This window comes from Phaenicophaeus curvirostris, chromosome 1 (assembly GCF_032191515.1).
Source record: "Phaenicophaeus curvirostris isolate KB17595 chromosome 1, BPBGC_Pcur_1.0, whole genome shotgun sequence".
NCBI classification, from domain to species: Eukaryota; Metazoa; Chordata; class Aves; order Cuculiformes; family Cuculidae; genus Phaenicophaeus; species Phaenicophaeus curvirostris.
In genome coordinates, this window is record NC_091392.1 from 200294247 (window position 1) to 200320629 (window position 26383).

Below are 26383 nucleotides of genomic sequence, written 5' to 3' on the forward strand. Positions count from 1 at the left end.
AGAATTTGCTCAGTTTTACGATGAAGAAGTCAGAGAACCTGCTGTTTATGTTTTGCACTGTGTTTCTTAGCAGCTTTCTCTTTTCTTTTTTTCCTTTTGCCTTTGAAAACATGAATTGTTTCCTATTGCTATGAATGTCCACGGTGAAGAACTGTAGTATACGCAAAGCCTTTTGCACCCTTTCCTACTCAGCTTGGTCCTAGATGTTATGTTGCCTTGTGAACCTACCAGTTGAGGGAGAAAGCAATCTGACTATTTTTAGACAGTCTTTGCTGTTTTGAAAGGTAGTTATCATAGAGTTGAATTGTCATGTACTTATTTTCTTGTAGTAAAACTTTTTTTGTCACAGGTGTGAAAGTGTAGATGTCACATTGACCTCTGCCGTTTTGTGTTGACTGGTTAGCTGATGTCAAACTGGGAGCACCTCTGTGTATCTTGATTGAACCAGGGTACCTGGGATGATTGTTGAAGAGAAAAAGAAAGGGGAGCTAGCCTGGTTCTTGTTTACAATACTCCTTAATATGTATGTACTTATACCACCTTATATAAACAGTATACAAAGCCTTAACTAAGAAGGCTGTGACAATCACTGTCCTTATAGTATTTGTTTTTCATTTTTCTGTAGAGAATGGAAATGAAGAAAATCCATTTATTTTTAAAATAGAGTGTGTTGCAGGCGTATTACACTGAAGATGTAATTGATTCAGTTAACTATGACAGTTTCTTCAAAAGGTATTCATGGTGCTTGTATTTGGATTTACTGCCCTATGGTATCTGACTTGGAAGGTACTAGGGTGATTGCTCCTTATTGCAATATAAAATGATTACAGGGAGTCTTTAATCTTCAGTCTATGAAGCATTTTATTAAAAGATTTAACAGTTTGCTGTAAATAGTCCCAGGATTTTTACAATGTCATGGTGAGCTGGCTCGGAGCATTAGTAGTATTCTTTGCAGTTCTTAATTGACTAATCAGCAGTGGCTGCAATAAGAATAGGAAGTGATTATCAAAAACCAGTCAGTAAAACAGTAAATCATGGCCAGCTCTCTGAAAATTTTTGTTTACTTTGCAGCATTTTTCAGTTGGGAAAGACTATTCATAAAGTGAGGTTGCTTGCCATTCCCAGTTTAGAAGAGTATTGTGGAGAGACAGAGAGATTAGATTCTCCCTTCAGTAGAAGTGCAAAACAAGGGGTTAGTTGGAAAGCTGATTGCTTCTTCTTATTTTATAAATCTAACTTGGTTTTGATTTTATATTCCCTGTGTTTCGATGCATGTGGTCTTGCATTACAGGGCAGTGACATCCTGAAGTGTTCTGAGAGGCATTCGCTGAGTAGTGTGGCTGGAATGAGTTTATTTTAATGACATTTTAGTTTTCACAGAAATTTAGGTAGTTGCTATTCCAGATTCTAGATGCTTTGGCTTTCAATGCAGTCATTAACCAAGTGTCTTCTCAGGTGGCTATTCACAGAGAAAAGAGAAAAGTATTTGCATTTTTATGTGAATATTTTAAAGGAACCTGAATTTTCCTGTATCTACCAGCCCTGTAGACTTAAATTTTTATGCATTTAGTGACAGCAGAGAAAGGGAATGGAGTTGCTCTTAGACAAAGGTACATGTTCTACCCATTACTAGCCTGTAATAATGTCAGAACATGCTGTTATCTGACAATCTACCACTTTCTTACTTTTTTTAATGGATTCTGAATTTATTTGCACTTCTTACAATAGTATGAGAAAAGGTAAGGTACTTCATTCCTACAAATAACTTAATTTAAAATTTTTCTTCATTTAGTCTGATCTCTGGAATGATTTGGTACCCCTATATTTTTTGTTCTTAATTTGTATACTGGGAAATGTGATTAAAATGGAAAACAACATAAGGGCTTTATTTCACAAGGGGCATGTAGAAATAAAGATACCTTTATTTAAAACAAATGCCACAAAAAATTCCAACAACAGAAGCAAGTGAAAAAATGCCATCCACCACCTTTTCACAAGTAAGCAAGGAAATAATGTTCTTTGGAAGTTAAGGCAGCTTAATATCCTCCCTCGAGGGTCCTGTGTAATCTGCTTGGGCCCATAGCTGTATTACACACAAAGATGCATTATTTGAAGTGTTCTCATTAAGATGTTGTTGTAAGGCTTGCAGAACCCTTAGATTGCTTTTTTTTCTTCTGTTCATATATCTGTAGAAGCTCAAGTTATTGTTGCGTTGATGAACTTTCATAAATACATCTGCCTGAGAAAGTGTTTCAGCATCACAATGACAGAGGGCAAAGGAAGCCAAAGAGAGCATGAAGAAGCCATGCAAGAACAGCAAATTCTGCTTAACCTAGGATGATCACCAAAATAAATGCCAGGAAATCTAGCTCTTGGTGCAATGTTTGTTGCAGCCCTGCTGTTACAACCAGTTGCAGTTTAGGGAAGAGGTTATATATCTGGTGGTAAAAGGAAATTGCAGCAGAAATTTGGAAGCGGTGTCACCTGGTCCTGTGGAAAGTTTCATATGATGGGGTCCCAGAGTCATGTAGCCTTAAAGATTAAAATATTGTATGAGCTGCTTCTTTGGATACCTGTTCTTCAGTGAAAGGCTACCTTTAAAGAAAGCATGCTAGTCCTTTTTCTCCCTCTGAGCTGGCTCTTACTTTTTGTTGGCATCTTTTTACATGCTAAATGAAAGCATTTATGTTGGCTTACGTTTTTAGTCACATTTGCGTGACAGCAGGAAAAAGACTAAGAAACCTATATCTGGTACTGCTTCTCGCGCTTTTGCTCTAAGTGTCTTGTTGTGACACGTGTCATCCATGATCTTGCATCCCTTTCTTAGCTTTGTGTGCTGTTCCCAACAGGCTCATTTTGAACTTTCACCACCATTTGCAGAACCTTCTAAATTATAATTCTTCAGCATTTGAGGCTTAAATAACGTTTAAACATTTTGCTGTGTATTAGATATCAGGAAAGTTTTGTATGTACGTGGCTATAAAATTGTATTGCACGGTATGAAATCAATTTCATTTTTTCTATAACTTCATATATTGTACTTTCATATTAGTTTATTTATCTTTATGTCTGTTTTTTTAAAGGAACATCATGAACTTTTCCTGTGGTTGTAAGGAATTAGCCTGTACAGCTACACTGCACGTTTCTAATTTTACTCTTTAAATTTCTTTTGGGATACTGAATCTTTGTACACACAAGAATTAATACTTCCAATAGCATGAGCATATTGAAAGATTTTCTGTGAACCCTGCACCTATAAAAGTTAATTTATCCCTGAATAGTTCAAATCTGTGTCTAGCCTAACTTTCTTCAGAAACTATCTTAAATGTTCAGACACGTGCTTTTGTTTCCTGAAAGGATACATACTTCCAGTCTCGGAGTTAACAGTTCCTGGGCATAGTACCATTACAAACAGCTTGGCTGACTTTGGCTTTATGCCTGGATATGTTCATTCATGAAATGGTTGTTAAAACAAAATATAACTTCCAATTACATTCATCTCTTAGCATAGCTAGTTTCCTCAGCACCAGTTTTTTCTTTTTTTTTTTTCCCCCACAGTCATTATGAGGAGTTGGTCCTCTTGATACTGAGGAGATAATGAATAATGGATTGATTGGATATTGCTGTGGCTCTTGTGTCAAGAACCAGACCTAGCACAGAAGCAAAGCATTCCACTATCAGACTGCCTTTCTCAGTGCTTTATTTCACAGCAGCTGCTCAATATAATGGATGTAATGATTCCTGATGCCAGGAGATGGTAGAGGTTAGTAGCTATTAACCCTGCTTTTGCAGTTTCTGGAATTGACCCATGGAGACCTGCAGAGTCTGTGAGGACGAGAATTCATTTTTGTACTGAAAGGTAGCATAGATTGATCCCAAACAATGACTGTGTACTACCAGCACAACCCTGCCTGGCTGATTAATCGATTCTCAGTCTCACTGAGAGCAGCAGGCAGGTATTGCATGACTGCAAATAAACTGATGCATACATAGTTGCTTAGTCCCAGTAGCCCCCACTTAGCCACTGATAAATCATTTCTACCTCACACAGAAATGGTCGCATGGGCTGCAGAAGAAGTAGGTAGGTAGATCAATAGTTAAGACCACTTCCAGTGTGAACTGTTGACTTTGCCTGTCAAGCTGTCACTCTTTAATTTGAAACAGGGCTCAAGGAATAGGAGTTGCAAAATAAATAAGTAGGCAAAGGGGAAAATGGATGAGGTTGTTGATGAATTTATAGGCACACTTAAGTTTGCTTTCTGCTGAACTGTGTATAAGCCTATATATTAAATAGGTCTGCTGGGTCTCCATATACTAGCAATGAAGTTTTGATAGTTGATAACATTTATGCTCAAACCACAGTCAGAACAAATGGTTCTGCATTTACAGTGACTGCGACTTACACGGCCTGTTAGTAGTATCTCAAAAGCATTTTTGGAAAGTTGTCTCTAAAGATTGTGTACAACCTTTACAAGCCTTTTAAGTGTTCTAATAAGCCAAACAAAGCACATCAGCAGAAATATATTAATACCTTAATGTCAGTAACAGTTTAAAAGCAAAAAAAAGTTTTTCTAAGGTTTTACTCACAAATTCATAAGAAGCCAAATTTTTTATATGTATATGAAGAAAAATATGTAGTGTATTTATTGTCCTGGATTAAACGTGATTGTAAACATTAACAGTTTGAATAATTATTCAAAAGATTGTAGATGCCTAAGCACATGTATAGAGAATGTATGTCTAATTTTTCCACTTCTGTGTTGGCTCATTTATCCTCAGACTGTTACTTAGGCATTTTGGGAACCTTTTGAGCAATGAGCTGATGAAGGAATGAGCTCAGAATCTGATACAGGTTTTTTTTTTCAGGTGATCTCATTTGCATTTTTTTCTGCATGAGTTCCTGAGAAGAGGGATTTTTAACTTCTCCATTTGTACATTATTAGCAGAACTTTTGTTTCTTTGTGTGGGTAGTGTGTATGCTGCTTACATCGTCTTGCGAAGAAGAGGCAACCATCTGACAGGAAGAAATTGGGAGAGAATTTAGATTGAATGTCAGGAAAACTTCCTCAGGATGAACTACATTGTGAAATACTTTGCCAAGGCAAATAGAAGCATGTAAGGCATGTACTGAGATTATGCCAAATGTTGGAAAGCGTGATGTAGGAAGAGAGTATTTTGTATTACTCAATGACTATGCATCCTTTTTAGCCTGAACCATGGTAAATCGGATTGTCGTGAAGCATTGGTTTGTAACTTATTTCAAAGTTGCCCATCATGAAAACAGGCTAATACTGTGTACTGCTCAAGAAGACTTCCACTCTCCTTTTTGAGGTAGGGATTATGGGGAAAAGGAATTGGACGACCTCTAATAAATATCTACTTTTGGAGTTGAATTTAACTATAACTTCATTAGCCACAACATTTTCCCAAGACCATTTTGCTTGAGGTTCTAAATAGATTGATTTTAGTATTTAGGAGCCTAAATTTCTATGGAGAATTCTGTAGCTGGCCACTTATTTCTAATTTGTTTCTTTTAAGAAAATAAATGAAAAGGAACTAATAAATTAAATATAACTGATTCTAAAAATTTGGAAAATTTAAAATAAAATCCTAGCTCTAATAAACATTTCTGCCAACATATTTTTATCCCTCACTGTGAAAATTCCATTTAGAGTTGTTTGATTGTTTGTTCGTTGCAGATAACAATTTTGGGCTGTTCTTCTTTTGGACTCAGAAGTTGCTGGTGACATTCAGGCATTCAAGCTCTTGACCTCTTTAAGTCTATTGTTACAGAACAGCTTGTCTATCTGCCTTAATGTTTCCAGCTCTCTGACTTTCTCTTTTTGTGAAGGAAAGCGTATTTAGATTCATTTTCAGGAATTATGACAAATAAAGCTTTTTAAAATAAATGCTGTGGTGAGTCTGACAGCTCAGTATCTCTTAAGGGATAATTAAAATTAATTTAAAAAATATTGGTTTTACTTTTCATAGTAAGTCAGAAAGTTCTTACTGTGATTAGTTAAGTGTTTATTTTATTGATTTCCAGCTTTCCCTGTACACTGTAACAGACCTCACAAGGAGGCCTCTTCAGGGTGCATTCACTTCACTCTGGAGAAATTTTGTTGACATCTGCACAGTGAGGCAAACAGGCTTGGCTGCAAAATTTACAGATCAAGGTTTGGAAAAGCAAAAGAGAAAAAGTAATAAACATGCGGAACTGATTTGGGATGACTCTTAAGTAGGTCTAACAGCTAAAGTGAAAGGGTCTGGGAAGATTTAAAATAAGGACTTTGTAAAGTAAATCTTGTTACTTATTCGCTAGGAGTTATCATAATCAGATATATTCTGTAACTTTTAATTTGTTGAATTTTAAAAAGAAAAATAAAAAGGAAAAAGTAATGAAAACTCTCCAGCAAATCAGAGATTCCTTCACTTTCTAATTTGAAAATTCCTGCCCAGTATGAGGTTTGGTTTTGTTGTATTTACTTTTTCTTCATGGGGAAAAAATTACTTCTCTTGTGTTTAATAAGTGAAAGTTTCTTATAGTAAAATATTTACATTTACTAAAGTACTCAATAGAATAATTTACCATTAAAAATGTTGTGAAGCACAGGTTTACTTGAATTCTGGATCTATTTTTTCTTAATTAGTTCTGTGTCCCAATTATACTGTTTCCTGTGTTTATGTGGCCATTTCCTCCTAGATAATATGTAATGTAAACAGTCAAGCTGAGGATTTTTTTTTTGTCTGTTTGGAAAGCCATAAATGGAGGAAAAAACATAAGTTTTCTTCTGCTTACTGTCTGAAATTACATTGTGGAGTTCTTTTTTGCTTTCATGATTTGAACTCTCAGCTTAGTCAAGAGACATGCATTATTTGTATTAATGATAGCGATAAAAAGATAAAAACCCAAACTTGTCAGTGCAAGACTGAACTGTTTTTCTTTCGTTGTGGTTGTGCTTGTGATTACTTTCATCTTTACACTTTTCACTGGGTTGCAGTCCATGGAGTAAGCCATAAAAAGAAATAGTGTCCCTTACCAAATAATTAGCTACCTACCATGCTGACTATCCATGCTGACTATAGCTACCTATCCATTGCTGACTGATACATGTCTTCAAATCATTTTCAGGGAATTGAGAAAGAAATAAGAGAAAATAGCAGACTGTTGCTTTGTGATTTGTTTTTTTAAACACCATGCAGTTCTTTTCTCTCAGGAGATATAAATAGAGCCTATGTAGTGTAGACAGAACACACAGAACAAAGGATTTCTCTAGTTAAAATTGTCCAAAGTTGTCTTCTTCTGTCGGTCACCTCTGGATGCAGGCTTTTGTACAACACTGTTTGTTAACAGACAGAAACTGTTAATTTTGGTCAAAACCAGAAAACCAATAGGTGAAAAAGGGTATGTGGCTCTTTTAGTTATGAAACCAACCAGCTTCAGTCATTTTGTAAAGCCTTCATAGATAAGAAAAAATGAAATGCATTCTTTAACACTTCATAAAATGTTCCCATCTATGTGGAAAATCGTTCTGCTGACACAAGTAAACAGCAAGACGGAGACAGGAGAGGCTGAGGGAGGTGGAGGGGCGGTAGGGCAATATCCAATTTCCAGCTCATGTTATAAGAGACAGTAGTGATAACCCCACTTGCCCACTGAAGGGAAAACAGAAGTACAGGACACAGACAAATCATTAGTGCTTTGAAGTGTGTCCCTGTGCAGTGAAGGAGTATGTGGCATGTGTAGTCTTTGTAATGTGAAATGAAGTTTAAGGGAAAAAAATATCACTATAGTTTCCTGAGAAGAGATGAATGAAACCATGGGAAACACAAAAATGGAGCCTGAGAGCTGTGCAGCAAACTTGCCCCAGTGTATTATCCTCTAGCGTGCTTTTAAAATCAATTACAAGGCATAAGTCAGTTGGGTTTTTGGCCTTTCCTTTTTAACGTACTGGCCCTTATCTTCTGTTAAACTGTTTAAAACTCCTGTAGGATTAAAGTGACTATTTTTCTCATAAATGAAAAATATTGGGGGGATACCTCAATGTGCAGTGCTTTCTACATTTGAATTTTACTTCACAGTGATCAATGCATGTAGTGTTCAGGTATTCAAAAGCAACTAGAGTCTTTTGTAGTGTCCACTCACTGCTCCTGCCCGTTTGGTTCGAAGTTGCGAAGTTCGCAAAAGTTGTGAAGCAAGCATCCCTGGCGCTGCAGAATCCTTTATTGCCTGTTCAGGAAATGTGTTTGGTAATGGCTAACATTGTGTTAATAGCAAGTCAGTCTGTTTAAAATCCCACATTGAGGATGTAAGTGAAGAAGTGAAGTGCCTTTTGGCTTCTGATTTCTGAGCATGCTGAAGATGAGGCATTTCAATGCTTCATAAGAATTTTATTATCAGTACCTAGAACAGGAATTTCCTTAAACATGTTCTAGTGGGTCAACACATCTTAGAGTCTAACGGTGAATGTCTTTTACCTTGCTATTGGCCAAGAACTCTTTTCAAGTGATCTCTTCCTTCTGTGATTTATATGTAACAATATCGGAGTTCCTCCTCCCCATTAATCAGAGACAGATTGAAACAGCTTGCCCTTCAGATTCCTGTCATTAACTCTTTGTAGCTGAGCTGGAGGAGGGATTGTAAGTCCTTGCCTAGGCACTCCCCAGGCATATTTGATATTTTCAAATTAAGCTAATGTGTCCTAGTTTTAGTATTGTTTTTTGAATGTTAGGAATCTCATGTTCTGCTTTTTGCCTTAACTCAACTGTAGTTACATTAGTTACAAGACAGGTAGTGCCTGTTGTATGAACCCTCTGGCTGTTCAAGATTACTGACTGGTGGAGACACATTTGTAGCTTGTCCTTTTTGTTTAAAACTTAGTTCTTAAAACTGCACTGTAATGCACATTCCCTAAAATGGATCTAGATGCTCTGTTTGACATGTACATCTGTGGCCTGAGATCCTGAATTAAAGATGACTTAACAAAGGTAGTGTTACAGGAACTTAGTTTAAAATTCTGTTGATCCGTAGGTTGCTTGAAGTAGATATCACACGCTTCATTTTCATACTGGTTCAGTGGTGTTGTCAGTAGTAAAACATAAAAATTTTACACTGTCACTAGGGTAGTGTCCTCTGAATACCAGCAGGAAGATTTCTGAGCAATCCTGAATAACTCTTAGGCATTTTTCTGCCATTAACCACTATACTTAAGAATCACCAACACCTTACATTTTACTCTGAAGCTAACAGGGAGCAGGTAAAAAAGGTTTGAGCATTAAAACTCACTGCCTAGTTCTATCAGCCTTTCCATGGCATCTCCCAGGGCGTACTACAGAGCCTAGCTGGGAGTCCAGAAAGTCTGAATAGCCACTGAGCTCCACAGCTGTAGAGAAGGTTGGCAACCTAAGCTTTCCTGTCAGTGCATGGTTGCTATTTAAGAACCTGGGAACAGTGGCTGACACAGTAGAACTGGCAGGCTGGGACTGGCTGGCGCAGGCACCGTTAGTAATTTAGGAGAGTGCTTCTCCTTGCGTGTACTTCAGCAATGCAGAGTTCAAGCAGCACTTCCACCCTACAAACTTTTATTGCTAATGAGGGCCCTTTATTCAAATCTGTTTCTTGGCAACGCATACTGTGAGGGGAATGAAGTCAATTTTGTTAAAAGTTACTGTGGGAGGTCAGTAACAGCATTGTTAAAACCCGTGTCTGGGCAATTCCCTTGATACCGTTCCTTGTATCCTAATTTCCCCATGAAGCCTAATTAACAACATGCCATTGTTTACATCTTTATTCAGTACTTGTAATGGTTGGGGTAGTGTTTGACATTTGGAATAGAGGCTTGACGTATGAGAAGAGCTGTACAATTTTTTAATTATTATTTTCAGGCTACCAAGGGGGAAGAGGAGAAATAAATGAAGATGTAGGGAAGAAGTTAAATTTTAAAATGAATCATCTTCGTATCATTATAAATTTGGATTTTTTTCCCTTACCACTTCAAGTACACTATGAAGCGTAACCTATCTGCATTTGTGTGGGCCCTTTTTGTACACAGATGTTTCTTCTGGGGAGTATCTAATGTTTCAACAAACACAGGACTCCTTTGCCAGTCTGTATGCTGTGAATGGGAGAGGAAGTTATGTGCCTGCTCTGCAAACACTTTCAAGTCTAAGATCTGGTTTCCTTCAGTTTAACACATGTAACTAGTGTGTGTTTATAAATGGTCATAAAACTAGCCATCCCCTTTAATAATTCAGCTGGATTTTTCTTTTGTCTCAATACTAACCTCTGGCATTCAGTTTCTTGATATCATTATGTATTACTAGCACAATCTTATTTTTATTTCTTAGAATTCCTATCAACTACTGTTTTGCCTTTCTCCATTTCCTTGTTTATCTTGTAAGATGTATTGTGTTGCCTTTCTTGAAGGGTATTTTCACTTATATTATTTGTAGATGATAATAGCTAAAAGTATACATTCTGTTATGTAATCTCTTATTTTAAAAGACTTCTTAAGAGTATATTTTTTCTATAATAATTTCCTAAACCAGTAAATTATTTTAAAAGTCTATAGTAAAAACTTAAAGGCATTTTTAAAGGCTAGCATCACCTGCCTTGCCTATTGTAATCTGAGTTTATTAGATACTGTTAAATATGATGGTTGCAGGATAAGATATAGTTTAATCTTATTTAGGACACATAGTAGAGCTATTTTACCTGTGTCTTCATTCAGCTGTCTAAGGTGAAAATTAATTTAGTAGTCTTTTGAGATTTGCAGTAAAATAAAGAATTGTAAGAAAATAGGAATATCTGACTTGGTACATACATACATTTATACATGTACATGTGTGTATATGTGGAACGTGACTGTTTTGAGTAATCCATTTTCTTCAGCCTTTGGTTTGTACATCTTGAAGATGTAAAATAGAATTAACAGACAGTTTTTTATGGTAATTTCTCTTCAGTTCACCATGCTTGAATGGCATGTGATATTCTTCAGAGAGCAATCTTCTTTCTGTACACAGATGGCATTGTATTATATGGTGTAAATAATTTTAAGGCTGTCCATAAAACGTGTTAGACATCTCATTGCCACTACACGTTATCAGAAGCAGTTTTTTCACTGTGTATGTGACAGATTTGTAGCCTCTGACTTTACTGCTTCTTGGAGTGATTAATAATACATATCTGCTACACTTTCTCAACTCAGCAGGGCAGTTAGAGCATCAGCTGTTAAAACGTCTTCAACAGTAAATTTGGTTTGTCAGAAGAGACCATTTAGTATAAGGGGATTATAATAAATGCAATTTCTGTTCCACCTACAAATAGAGGTAGTTGAATGACTGCTTTTTGGTGCTGTTCAAAGTTGGACTTGAAGTATTAGTGATCTGACAATGCCCAAGAATCTTCTGGTTATGACCAAAACAGATTGCCATACAAGCATTAAAACTTAACTACTGTAAAATAACAACAATTCTGGGAGTTTAAATATAATGATATTTTCTCTTTAAATATTTATAAGGCAAAACAAAGATGTTTTAAGCTTACTGCAAATTCTCAAATGTGGAATTTAAAACAGATGGAGTGAATATTTAGCTTTTCCCTTCAGAGACATCACAGGCAATGAATGCATTGAGTGAACAAGATAGTTAAAGGGAAATAGCATTAAAAAGAAGTACTAAATGAACCTGTAGATAATATACTTTATCTAGATATGCCAAGTACCATTTTTCTATCTTTAAAAACTTTTAATGTATGGACATTTGGGGGCTAATTTTACTCTGTTTTGCCTGCAATTATAAGCTTAGCCAGAAATAATCTGCCTCATTATGCAAAACAAGAACTGTTGAAATGCATGTGAAACTTGCTGCTGTAACTTTATGGGACAAAGATTCTTATCTAAGTGACTTTTTCTCCTTCCCTAATGTGTCTTATCATTCACTAAACAATGTTTAAAATCAGAGTCCAGTCCTGCAGTCATTAAATATTGTCTGTTATAGTTGTGGTTCATGAAGAGATGAACAACTTTTGTGAAAAAAAGTCATAAGACCTATTATGTTGAGTACAATTCTATTAAATTATTGTTCTGTACTTCTGTAAGACCTTGCCATTAGGTATCACAATGATGTTCACATGTTTTTGGAGCAACGTTAAGTGAATAGGTTCAGACAGTGGGATCTTGTGATTTTTGAAGATGTGCATTTTCTGTTGGTTTCCATACTCAGCTTCAGTGAGCTCCCTGAATGAGCCCTGTTCCTGTCAGATACCAGTTGGCTGCCATGTTCTGGAGCCAACTGGTGAATCTGGTGTCTTGATACCACCTAATGACAGAAAGTGTGAATAGTAGTGGCAGCGTGCTGCCATGGGTCTCTGTGATGTGGGGCAGAATGCTTACCTCTGAGAATGTATCAAGTCTGCTCTTAAAGACAAAGTGTATGCAATGGCAAGTTTAGATTTTAACACAGAAAATACCTAGATCAGACAAGCAGTTTTGAATGTACTTGTTTCATCGCTCCACATGTCTATCAGCTGGTCATAACTGTAATAAATATGCTAGAAATTAATTAAATAAAAGGAAAACAAGAAGTTTAAAATATCATTTCATTTTGTGCCTAACAATAAGCTATATTCTGGATTACCTCATATAATAATGAGGTAATAACATAATACCTTATGTGCTCTCTATTTAGCCCCACTTTAGAGTTAAAATGTATTTGAGTATTTTTTTGTTTTAAATTCTGAAGCAAGTAATTTTTGCCCTACTTCATTGGTTGTAGTATTTTGGTGATTTATTCTTCATCATTTTGGCAGTATGGCTGCATTTGTAGTTCAGCTCTTTGGTGCCCTATTGGGAATGCCATGTACCCCTGTGACTGTGGAATTAACTTGACAGTAACTTTAGTGAATCCGGTAATGTCTGTAATGTTTATGCTGACATTGTTGAATCGAGCTGCTTTCTGCTGAACGAAAAGTGACTCTTCTGCCCAGTCTCAATTTCTTTGGGTTATCCCGTAAATCTTTAAATGCGTTTGCAGTATCCTTGAGAGACAGCAGATTTCAGGCCCAGCGACCCAGACATTCATTTGCTTTCCTTTGGAAACATCTGAACAGTGTTGTATTTAGGTTTTTTATATATCTACTCAGAATTATCTTAATGGAAGCAGAATAGCAAACATGAGAACTTGGCAATTTCATGATGTGATGCATCTTGTCTGAAAGGGGTCTGAATGAGTCACAGGGATCATGTACTTACTCCTCCCCGCTGACTGGGAAGGGAGGCTTATGTGGCTGTATCATGTGCGTAGGCTGTGGATACGTAGTGTTGAGTGATTCAGTTAATTGCCTGGTAAGTTCTTGAGACTCTTTGTACTAGTGTCATTATTGAGTAGTGTCCTCTGTCAGGTCTTGCTGTTCATAGTGCTGATTCATTAGGGGACACTTAAAGTTCCTAGATTTTGTGGGGGAGCTGTTATTTGAACTAAAAAAAAAAATACTATTTTTTCTTTCTCTATTCTCTTAATGCCAGTCCTTAGAGTTCATATTTCTCTGTTATTACTTGGCCTCAAAGAAAGTTAACCAGTGTTAGTATGAAGGGCCAGGGTTTCAGGGTCATTCACAAGGCTAGTCTTCTGGGAGGAAGAAGGGAGCTTCTGCTCCACAGTCACTGAACACAAGGAGGATATTGGTGCCTCCTTCTCTCCCAGGAGAATCAAGTTGCTGGTTTTATGAAAGGTGGTACTGAGCTTTGGTGTCTTTGAGTGCTGTAATGTTGTAATTTGCTGTAGAGGTGGAGATTGACAAAAAAGATAAGCTGCTTGAGAGTAGTTGGCCTGTATTTAGTAAGTACTAGCTATGTTGTACCCTCATCTCAGAAAACAGGTCAACTTCACCTTGTTCAGCAGCATGTTTAATTACATGCTGTACTTAATAAGATAGTGGATAGTTTAAAAATAGGGAAAAAAATAGTATGATGGAAGATTTCTAAAATGATATGTACTCATTTGTGCCAATGTGCTCACAGAATATATTGACTGCAAATTGTCAACATGTTCTTCCTTGTCTGATAGCTGGGAGGGACAGAAGAAACTACCAAATAATCATAGAATCATAGAATAACCAGGTTGGAAGAGACCCACCGGATCATCGAGTCCAACCATTCCTATAGAGAGAGACTGCGAGGATCTTCTAGTATTTGGTACTCTCCCCAGTTTATGAGACAAAGTCGCATCTGGTTAGTGATCACAAAAACGGTCACAGTACTCTCTGCGAGCTTTGCTTGTTTTTATACAGTGCTTAGCAATCTTCTTAGCATGAGTAGGACTGTTTGTTCTTTCATTTTATTTATTTACTTCTTCTATTTTTTACTTCTTTTTCCCCTTGAAGTGCAATCCTGGGAGTAATCCTTGAATTGGCTTCCCTCAGCAAGGTCCTGGGCTTTTCTGTGTTCCATTTGCTTACAAAATGGTACAAGTACAGTCCTAGTGCTCATCATGCTTTCAAGAATGATGAAATCTTTCTTTTTATTCTCAACTTGTGAATGTCATTTCTCTCTGTTAGTACTAGTCTCAGTTACAGTTGTTGTAGTAGTCTATCTAACTTGCCCTGTAGCTTACCTGTACTGGAGACTGGTGGAGGGAAAAGCGGAGTTAGAACTTTAACACCACATTGATAGGCTATTAATTTTCTGAAGAGTCTTATTCTGTTTGGAAGAGGAGTGTTTTTCATGAAAAGAAGTGAAAAAATATGAAAACGTGCAGGGTCTCTCCTTCAGTGTCTGGTTGAATTCAACCAGTCTCTGGTTGAAGCAGGTCAGATTGAATGCTTGGCTGATTGTTGTGGGATTTGAATATATCAGGGAAATAAACTGTACAGTTGAAGTTCTCCTCCTCTCTTGGAATTTGCAGTATCCTGAAGGAGGAAAACTGCCGGGGCAGAGGGGAAAAATGAAGGCTGGCTGAGCACAGGAGTGGTGAGCCAGTGCCTCCAGTGAAGGAGCTCTGCATGGGTGGAGTTAAGGCAAAACTGACTATGGGAGTGAAGAGCTCCGAGAGTGTTAGGGTCACTCTCTTCTGCAGTCCTCACCTTAATTTTTTCTATGCCAGAGAGATTTGATCTTTGCAGGAGATTCTGGTTTTGGTCAGGCCATGAGATATCTCTCCAAAAATCAGTACTTCTGGAATAGTAAATATTTCTGGAAGTGAAAAAAACAAGACAAAATCTGATGGTAAATACTTGGAAAGAAAAAGCTTTCACGTCTAGTTTATCCACCCACCTATAATTAGGTGTTCTGAGGGAAAAATGCATCAGGAAGCGTTTATTTACCAAGACCTTCATGAAGTAATTCCAAAGTCAAAGTACACAAAAACTGAATTGATGATTGTAAAGTTAAGTTTAAAAAAAAATGTTTACATACCAAAATTTTATTCTCTCTCTCTCTCTCTCTTTATATATATATATATATGCCTCATATCAGTGTGTACTTAAAGTCTAAAAGGTTTAGGCTTAAGAAGTTGATGGTAGAATCTGAGGCAGGGATATTCACAAAAACTGACTTCATCTAAGAGTGGCTGATTTTTCTTCTACTTGCTCTTTTGAGAAGACCTAACATCTGAAGTTAAGTTCTGCCTCGGTATTGTTCTTCAGAGGAGTGTTTCTTCCCGTAATGTTTCATGAGGACTTCCTAATGAGACTGGCCTTTCTGTGCTAAAGGCAGCCTTTGTGCATATTTCTCTGTGTCATCTTTTGACTGTTTCAAGAAACAGTTGTTTCAAGCATGACACTGTAGTAATTTATTTTGAAACATATGCCATACAATATAAAGAATTAAAAAATAACATTCACTTGGGAAAAACTTAGAAGAAATAATTGTTCAGCCATACATAACAACTCCTGGCCTTGCTTAACATGTGATTTATAAGCATCTTCTCATGGCAATGTATTATGCCCACTTGATACAGCACTAGTTTTTTGCTAAGAAGCTGAATAATGGCTTTAAACATTCACGTGGACATGTCTAATGTATGTTATTACTACCATAGTTAAAACAATAGTTAAAACTTTGTGATCTTCTGAACCTGCTGTAACATCTTCTGAATTTCAGGTCTACTTGAAATAACTGGCATTGGTAGTGATATTTTTAGAAAATTAACACAAGTTTGGATTTTGTTTGATGTTATCTTTCCTTTGTAGAAATGAGAGACAGACTTCAAAAATATTAATTTTTTTTGTTTTGTAAAGATGTGATTTGTCTGTGTAGGGTTTTCTGTATAAAGCTGTAAAAATATTTGTCCTACTAAGGTCATGTAGTTACAGGACCTGAAATTCGCATTATTAATTTTATGTAATATTTACACTTCTTAACTTTTAAAATAGAGACTGAGGACTTAAATATATGACTGATGCTTATAGCATGTAAACCTAATATATAACTAAGTTATATAAATACCTAGCTGTCTCCATTTGGTCTCTGCTGTTCTATTTAAAATTGGATTGATCAGGAGATGTTGATACGAACTCAAAGAAGTGGTTTTTTCTGACAGATCAGATGTTAGGAATTCTGGGAATGATTTCAAATCAAATTATTTCTACATATAGAAATGTATTACGATGAATATATTAACTCTGAGATTTATTACCTTATTTGAATGAATTTAATTGGTATTTTCTAGAAGTCTTATACAACGTGAAGCAAATTAGTGCTTGTCAGCATTCAGAACTCCTGATTCATTCAGTACTTCAGGGAAATTAGTTTTCTTTCCCTTATGCAAGTGTGATAATTCTGTATTGCAGTGAAAAGTACTCATCGCAGATTTGGAGCAAAATATATTCCTCCTTGGTACAATATAAAAACCAAAAGTTTTTCATAGTTAAAGCATTTAACTATAATTCAGTTCAGCCTGATGCAATTCCTAAATCTGTCTCTGCAAAAGTGTCTCACTTGCTATTGTTGCTGCCCTCTTTTGACAACAGGAAATACTGGTAATTTACTAACCTCTCTGATATGCCTAGTTTTTACCCCTACAAATAAAAATGTAAAGCTTAAAAGGTATTAACTGTTCTTGATATGGTAATTCAATGTTGTCGTTTGCCAGATGAAACTCAAGGGTGGTAAAACACAGTAAAGCATAAAATTCTCAGTCTGTATTGTTAATTAGTAATAATGGATAACCAGCTGCCTCAGTGTTTCAGTTAAATTTCCATTTATATCCACTGGTCATACCTAAGTAAAAGAAGATGAAAAAAAATGATGCGTGTACAGTCTGCATATCATACACTATCCCAAATTCAGGGCCAGAACATTAATTAGAAAACTCATTCAGAAAGTAACATTGACTTAAATTTGAGAAAATCTAGAAATGGAAAGATTCAGATATGTTTATGCCAATTTTATTCTTCCATTTGTAACATAGTGTAATAATTATCATAAAGATATGTTAGTTGAGGCTGAATCTTTTTCTTTGTTCTACTGATGATTGAAACTTTTAGTAAAAATGAAAGGTTTAAAAATTGTTACTCAAAAATGTCTTTGAGTATAGATATGAAGTTTCTCTTTGATATGTGTAAAACAGTTTAATCTCATTGTTGGTACATTCATTCAACTTCACAGCTAACTTCTGGAAGGAAGGGGAGTGAGTCAGAGAGGTGGATGATCGTGAATCAGAAAAAGCAAATTAAAGTGCTTCACCATGTTGACTCAAAGGCTGTCAAGGCATATTCAGATGTTACAGTTATACAGGGAACAACCTCATAACTTGTCAAAGCTGTTTAAATATTTCTTTTTCAAGTATTTTTCACAAATTCAGTGTGATTTTGGTGGTAATAAAATAAAATAATATTTTTATCAGTAATACTGTATAGAGTTCTACATGCCTAAGTTAAAAAGTTGTTTGCATTCTTTAGTTTAGAAATATCTGTTTTCTTTTTTACTAGATCTAATGTAGTGCTCTCAGTTGTCAAAGTAATATTTTCCTATTATGTCTGCCTAATACTTGTCTAGCATCTTAATTTAGAAAAGACAAATGAACTGATGCTAAGTTAAAACTGCGTGATTCCTCTTTTTTCATTCTTTTTCTGGAGGAAGACTGCTGCTTTTGCCAAGCATGAGAAATAATCACATTATTTGATTGACTGCCACGTATTAGCCATGCTGGGAGCTGGAACTTTGCAGCATTCAATAACTATTGGATCAAGAAGTGTAATATCTTTAAAGATGAGACTAATCTGAATAAGCTTTTCAGGATAAGATCGGTATTTTAAACACAACGTGGATTTGTGAAGTTGCTATTTACAGAAACTGTTACCATATTTTTGACATTGTTTGACTGTTCCAAGTGCCTGTGATTTCAACCTAGCACAATAACTGAGTAGGAGAGGGATTATCGTCTTGGCAGGAAGAAAGTTACTCTATTAGGACCACACAGTGAAAATTTCAGATTATCTAAAGCAATCAGATTTCTATGGAAATGATTGTGGGAGGATTAGATTCCTACTTGGGAGAAAGGAGGGCTGTGTGCCAACTACTATCATGTAAAGTAATTGCAGTGATAGGAATCTGCAGTGACAGGAAATTCATAAATACATGTGCAAGGCAAAAATACTTCTTTCTCTATGATGTTTTGTTTCCAAAACTTAGGCACAACCTGGTGGAAGTCCACAAGAATCTTTTCATGGGGGGACATTCTGCATCTTGTAATGCATCTATTGAAATGCATCTGCTGGAATTCTCTCTGCTACTTTGCTGACGTTCTCCCTCCCCAAAGTCAAAGCCAGTTACTTGCCTAGCTCATAGTTTTTCTGGAAGGTCAGTTGCCACATCAGGGCTCTTGTCTGTAGAAGCTTTTGACCCAGGTATGAGCTTACAGCGTGTTGTATTAATGTGGCTCAGATCTATTTTGAGGCTCAGACCCTGTCTAGATGAAGTGTGACGTCTTTCAATTAGCTTTGTGATACTCACTGTCCATTCCTAGTTTCGTATTTAACTGTGGGAGTGAATAATGTGGTGCCTGAATGCAGCAAAGCCGTGTACTTCCCAGATGACTCCTTTCAGGGCGATTGCTGCCTCTGAATTTCTTCCATGGTTTTTGAAGCAGGTTTCTTCTTCTCCAAGATATTTCATTTTCTGTGCAGCAGCATTGAGACCAGTAGCAGTTGTGTTTCTGTCACTTTAAGTCTGTTGGGGGGCAATCCATGAAGTGAGGTTTCCTGATGTGGCATGGAGGCTGCCTAAATGTGTTGGCATTGAACAAAGGGAAGAGCCGTGTTCAGCTCCACGAGGATTTATTTTGGCAATGGCTAGCAACAGAATTAGCATGATTGCTTCTATCAGTAGTAACTACTTCAGTAATATGAATGTCTTTTTGAATTGAACATGAGGTTTTTAATATATTGTTGGTGTGTGTAGCAATGAATCTAAAAGGCAAAGAAAAAACTTATCTTCGTACACGAAAAAGAAAGAAAAGATGCATCCACACTTCAGTACCAGTTACTCCAGCGAGCCTTTTTGATTTCCGTATGTGCCAAAAGCCATGTTACATGCTTTATAAGCTTTCAAAACTTCCAGCTGCTGCTTCCAGATGTATGCACTGTAATTCTGCCTGATTTTGTGCAAGTAATTTAATATTTTTACACCCATGTTAATTTTAATCTGCTTTACTTATGATCCTTAGGATAGAGATTAACTTTTATAAAGTGCATGCCTTTTGCCTTGTAGAAAATTTCAGTTAGATTACTAGATGTTGCCTAAAAATGTATAGATTTGGAGGAAATGTCCACTTGGAGGATAACGTAGCTCCGTAGTTTGTTCCAGTTGAACTAATGGAGGATGATGAATGCAGTGAAAGGTCAGTGAAAACACTCCTCTTCATCCTCTGTGCCTCATTTTTGTTTTTAAATGTAGCACGTTTTGATCACTGCATCATGGAGCATGCCAAATGTTGCCTTTGCCATCTTGGACTTTGTTACATTAGGACATCAAAGAGAATCTCAGCTTTTCCTGAAACTTGGCCCTGCTGAGGGATGTGGTGATTCTGTGGTCTTTTGAATTGTAATGTTAGGCTTGGGAGGAAAGAAAATGTGTTTGTGTTTCAATGGGTTTATTCTATATGTTTATTATTAAAGCCTTTGGGGAAATCTTGTGCTTGGCTGACAATGTAACTTATCAATTGTTGTTATGAAGAGTCACAAGAGCTGTATTCATTCGCATTTGGCTTAGTTGCACATCAACTTTGCCCAGGCCTCCAAACCTGCCAAAGCACAAATGAGGAATGTGATGAGTATGGCAAAGACTGGGCTGGTGAGAAGAAAAAAAACCTATTCATGCAGAAAACCTAAACTTTTGCTGGTAGTTAATATAACAGAATATTGTAATGTGGTTTTATTATGCATTATTTCTGATGTGTTGGCAGTTCTTAGTTTCTTCTGATTTTTCTGTGGTAAAGTCAATTTAATTGGTTCCCCTGCCTGCCCCTAAAAGGCACTTTGTGAAATCATGCTGCCTTTCTTTGGTGAGTGGCACAATGGCATGGCTGGAATTTTTATTCTGCTGCATGTTTGTTCCAGCTCAAATGATTAGGGACCACTTTAAATGGTCACTGCTGGGAATGGTCTTCAGAGAAGGGTTCACATGACTGGTTGTACACTAAATAAACAGAGGCCACGAGGGGAAAACTGTAATTCGTTAGGTACCCTGGTTTAGTTTAAAGTGATAAAAGCAGCTGCAGGACATCTTAAATTAGTTAAAAAAAACAAGAAATGTAAAGGAATTCAATCCAGAATATTTGGTAAATTGTCCACTTTTCTTTTTAGAGTTCTCTGTCTTACTCCTCTCTGTTCTGTATAACTAGGTATGTAAAAAAAAAAAAAAAAAGATAACAGAAATGATGCAGTTGTCAAAGACTGAGATTCTGTAAACACAGTCTTTTCCAGGCAGTGCTGTCAGTATATGTTTGTGTTCTCTGTTCTGCCAAAACATGTTGCTGGTATTTTTGGGGTTTTGTTCTGGTTTTAGGCAAGATGCAAGAAATGGAGGTGAAATACCAGAAAACCCTTCTGTATAATGCATATAAACTTACTGCATCATACATTACAGGTGGTTTGGGTATTCATGGAAATGTTCCACAATACACTGGAGAATGCATGTGTTGTGTGTTTTATGTTTTATGCAAAGGAAATCTAATTTTTTGACTTCTACCCATATGCTCTTACCAGAATGTTATGACCATGAATTTTATCTTGAACGTTGTTGGAGTTACAATGACTCCACTTTCTGCAAATACTCTGTATTAAAAGATATGCTTTATGTTTAACTTTGCAGATCCAGAATGCTAATGATGTGCTAATAGCACCACTGGAGAAGTTTCGTAAAGAGCAAATAGGAGCAGCAAAAGTAAGTGGCTGGGGAAACAATTCTGTTTCATTTCATGTTTATTTGAGTTTATCAGTGTGTTTTGAAGGCTGGACTGAAACCAGGCATTTGTATTCAAACATGTTTGTTGCCATCCTTGTTAATGTATTAGTGAATTATACTGCACTCTTTTCTTCAGGGAAGGAGATGATTTAGAAATGGAGTTTAAAGACTGGTTATATGCATAGGGTGATACAGCTCCTGATACTGTTGCACATTCTTATTGTCTGGAGTTTTGTTGATCTCCTAATGTCTACATTTTTGTTAGTTTTTGTTACTTCATTTACATTATTTTGTATTTGCAGTTAACCCAGAACTGTACAGTGTTCATACAGCTGCTATGATTGCAGTGGCCCTGAAGTGACTGTGGTAGGAAGGCCAAAAGAAATCGGTGTGCTTTAGACATACCCTCTTTCCATCGCTGCTTTCCCTCTACTTTACATGGCTGATGCAGTGTGGCTATTCATAATCGTGTTGCCAGAGTATTCATCTTCATGATGCCCACAGATTTTCTCATGGTGGAAGTGTTTCAGTTGGTAATTTAAGCCAGTTCTTTGGTGTTAAGTGTTACATCTGTGTTAGAGAAACAGCACAGGGTGTCTATACCAGGGTTCAATAGTCAGCCCAGGAAATCACATACATTGGGGAAAGAGATGTCAGAATAAACTGCTAGCCTAGGAGAGCTTTTTTCAGTCTGATCCTGGAGTCTGAAGTGGTTGTCAATCACCGCTCTGATCACAAGAGAGATGCATAAAGGCTGCAGTAATCAGAAGTGTGGTTAAAAACAGTTCCTTCTGTCTACATAAATAAGCTACTTCTGAACATTTTGCATCTTGTATTTGCACTCATAAAATTTTCTGGGAAATTTTCTGTTTACCATTAACTGTTTCCAAGGTACAAAAAGAATCTCTCTTTGATGCTGTAGCTGAGGTTGCGCTTGTGCTGTATGCGAACAGTCTCAAAGGAACAGCTATTGGAAGGTTTTATACTTTTTGTACAGCTATTGTGGATGTGTAGTAAACAGATGAGACTGCTTCCGCTCAGGAACTAAGTAAATGTTTGAGAAGAATTTTTACTGTGAACTTGAGGTCAGATTTCACTGAAATGGATGCTCTTTACCCTCTTGCTTGATATGTTTTTGTGTACAATTGCATTCTTGTCTTGTCCCACCCCTGTGCTGCTGTGAGATGCAGGGCAGGGAGTTTATTTACTGTGCTTCATAATTTTATTCTGGTATTGAATTCTGATTTAATTTTGGTTTTCAGTCGGTTTTAGTTGCATTATTCAGTTCTTTGTGTTACTATTTCAAATTTCTATAGCTTAAAATATCTCTTTCTTCTGTGTGGAGAGACCTTTTTGAATGCTTAACCTGCTGTGCTATTAACTATCTTGGTATAACAGAGAGATGACCCACGGGTGGTTCAGAGGGCTCTCTGCAGAACTGTATGACACTCCTTTGAATATATCAGTCAGTAGATGTCAACACATATTTAATGATCTAATTTTTTTTTTTTAATTAGCAAGTGTTCAACGTTAGAGCCAAGGCACTACAGGACAGATTGAGTCCTCTCTGTTCAGTGTATCACATCAGCTGGTTTCTTTTCCATATCCCTCCCAGCTAAAATACGGGCACTTTGCCCATTTTGTATAATTTGTGGAAACTTTACTTGTCTGTGGTCACATAACAGTGTACTGAACGAGTTCAGGAGAGAGCCTGGGTCAGCTAACTCTTATTCTAGCATCTGATATTTTATGCAATGCTGTGTGTGTTTTGGGCAGTCCAGGATACTGGCTTGCACATTGTTACCATATAGAGAGCTCTCTCAGCTCATTGGTTTATAAAATGTTAATAAAGTAGTCTTTTCTTGCACTGTTCATGAAGTTCAACTATCAGGCTCAAAAATGAGAGATTCAGACCACCTGCATAACCTAGATGGCGATAAGAGTTTCAAACATTCACCTCTGAACTGGTTTTTATCAGCGGAAGCAATTACAGTTGGATGTTAACTAAATAGAATCCAGAGGCAGAAGTGAGAGATTAATTCCATTTAATACTGTTTCTTCTAGCAAATACAAAATAGAAACATGATATAGGAAGAATGAGACCAGTATGAAATAGAGTAGAAATTTGAGCTTTCTGAAATTCATTGTTAGTAAAGTCGAGAAAATGGTCAGCTTGCTTATACCTATTTCTATTCCTTAGCCTCAGCCCTCAAGCTCTTGAGCTCAATATCAGATGAGTTGAGTTTGTCAATTATTTCCTTGCAGCTAATGAAGGCTTGTGCAGAGATGTGACTGTATGGACTGGGGTGATGGTAACTGAAAACAGACCAACAAACATAGACACTGCCTTGTTGCTTGGATTTCAGCAGCAACTTTCAGAGGACACCAAGAATCTCGCTTTTTACTTCTTTTAATTTTATTTTTTTATGTTCTCTAAACATGTCAGATACATGGACTGTGTCTCAGCTGTTTGTTTCTACTCTGAAATAGCAGGTTTGAACTTTTTCTTTCCCTAGTATTAACTTACAACAGTCTGTAGAATTGTATACATATCAAAACTAAACTCGCTGCTCTTTCTCTCTCACCCCTAAAAAGCCACACAACATTTCCATGTGTATGTTCCTCTCTTAAGAGTGGCTGTGATGCTGCAGACTCCACAGGATAGCTGATAGTTATGCCATATTATTTAGAATCATAGAACCACAAAAAGTTTAGGTTGGAAGGGACCTTAAAGATCATCCAGTTCCAACCCCCCTGCCATGGGCAGGGACACCTCCCACCAGACCAGGTTACCCAAGGCCCCATCCAACCTGGCCTTGAACACCTCCAGGGATGGGGCAGCCACAGCTTCCCTGGGCAACCTGTGCCAGTGCCTCACCACCCTCATTGTGAAGAAATTCTTCCTAATGTCTAGTCTCAATCTTCCCCTCTTCAGTTTATACCCATTGCCCCATGTCCTATCACTACAAGCCTTTATAAAGAATCCCTCCCCAGCTTTCTTGCAAGCCTCTTTCAGGTATTGTAGGGTCACTCTAAGATCTCTTCGGAGCCTTCTCTTCTCCAGGCTGAACAACCCCAACTCTCTCAACCCGTCCTCATATAGGAGGTGCTCCAGTCCTCGGATCATGTTTGTAACTCTCCTCTGGACCTGTTCCAACAGCTTCGTATCTTTCTTATGTTGAGGATTCCAGAACTGGATGCAGTACTCCAGATGAGGTCTCACGGGAGAGGGATAGAGGGGCAGAATCCCCTCCCTTGCCCTGCTGGCCACGCTTCTTTTAATGCAGCCCAGGATACAGTTGGAGTGCACGTTGTCGGCCCATGTTGAGCTTCTCATCAACCAGCAATTTATTTCTAGAGTTGTGAATTACAATTAATGTGCATCAAAATATCTTGTGGACGAGCATTTTAAGAGATTAGGTATAGAAGCGTGGGGTCAATTGTATGTGTTTTGCACTGGCAATTTCAGCAGTAGCTAGATAGGCAAGCTCCCCTCTTCTAATTGGACTTTGAAATTATTAATTTTAGTATCCTGTTAAGATACATTTCCAAATCTTCTTGAGGAAAAAAATTATTATCTAATTGTGTTACCAGTATACATAATAGGAAATTATATTTGTTTCCACTGTCAGATTTTGGTACAGGACAGTTTATGACTGCGTGCACTTTAAAAGTGCTTACTGAGCTTCTTTCTTTCTTTCTAAAACGCCAGTTAAAATTCAGCTGGAGGTAAAACCCAGCAATCTACCCCACTGCCCTGCCACACACACCAGGAAAAAAGATAGAGAAAATATTAATGACTTTTCACTATGGTAATTGCCATTTTATTTTAGTAGTAAGTGTCCTCCTGTGATGAACTGTGTAGGTCTATCCTATTGTTGTGCTTAATATAGAGAATATTTTATTATTTCTTCAAAACTATATAAAGTTGGGCAAAAAATACGATCACAGAAATCAAAGAGAATATGGAGGGTAAAATATATCCTGTTGATGTTTCAAAGCTATATTTCAAATACAAGGACAACATAAACCCAGAGTGCAAAGTTCAAGTGTTTTTGGAGTGTCACAAGAATAACATTAAAGACCAATTCTTTACATGCACTTCAAAAACCTCAGAGTACCCAAGAAATTTGAGAAACGTTCCATGTAAAACATTAGTGTTTGTAATTAAACTAGCAATATACAAATCTGTATCACTTACTCTTCTCAATTTATACTACTCAGTCTTCGTTTTTTATTGCACATATTTCAGTTCTTCCTTTTCTGTACACACTCAGTTTAAATAAAGCTGAGTTGTCCCTAGAGACTGCACAACCCCAGCTCAGCATTGGATAGCCTGTTGATTTACTCCATCTGAGCTTAAAAAAATGACCTCTGCAATTATTGTAGAAACGCGAGCAAAAGCCGGGTGAGGTAACTGGGAAAGGATTTCAGGCATGAAGCATTTTGCCTTATTTGGTACATGTGGTTTGCAAGTCCCCAGCTGGTAACTTTGGTGAGATCATTGTGTGATGTGTTATGTACTATAAGGCAAATCTTTCATGGTTCTTTTTATCCATCAAGTACAGTATTTAGCAATATTTGTCCCAATATTCGTTGACCTTTAGTACAAATTAAAACAGATCAAAGACAACAGAAGCAATTTTATTTTTTAAGACTTAAAAGGAGAGTTTTGTTTCCTCTTTACAACACCATCTGTTTATTTCATAAAATTATTTATTTTGGCCCAAAGGATTATTTGTTATTATTATTTACTTTCATTCATTTCAAGCTGTGAATTCCTTTCTACTTGGGAAACAAATCCATGTTCACTGCTGGGATTAATTTTCCTGCATCTTTGTTCACATCTATACCACATGATGTAGGCATGCAGGATCTGGCACACTCACTCTGTTTTATTTGGATTCTCCGGAAGCTGAGGAGCATAAAACAAACAAAACCCCATCGTATTTTTAAAGTCTGTCAGAAAGCTGTTTCCTTGG

The 26383-nt window shown here is 36.9% G+C and overlaps 1 protein-coding gene across 1 annotated transcript in view; it reads left to right on the forward strand.

Annotated features, from left to right (window-relative positions):
* Positions 1 to 26383, forward strand: part of ARHGAP42 (Rho GTPase activating protein 42) — a 166416-nt gene that overhangs the window by 68422 nt on the left and 71611 nt on the right. The window contains exon 4 of the mRNA XM_069883489.1: positions 21309 to 21380. Coding sequence (XP_069739590.1) covers positions 21309 to 21380 — 72 coding nt within the window. The remainder of the gene's footprint in view (positions 1 to 21308; positions 21381 to 26383) is intronic.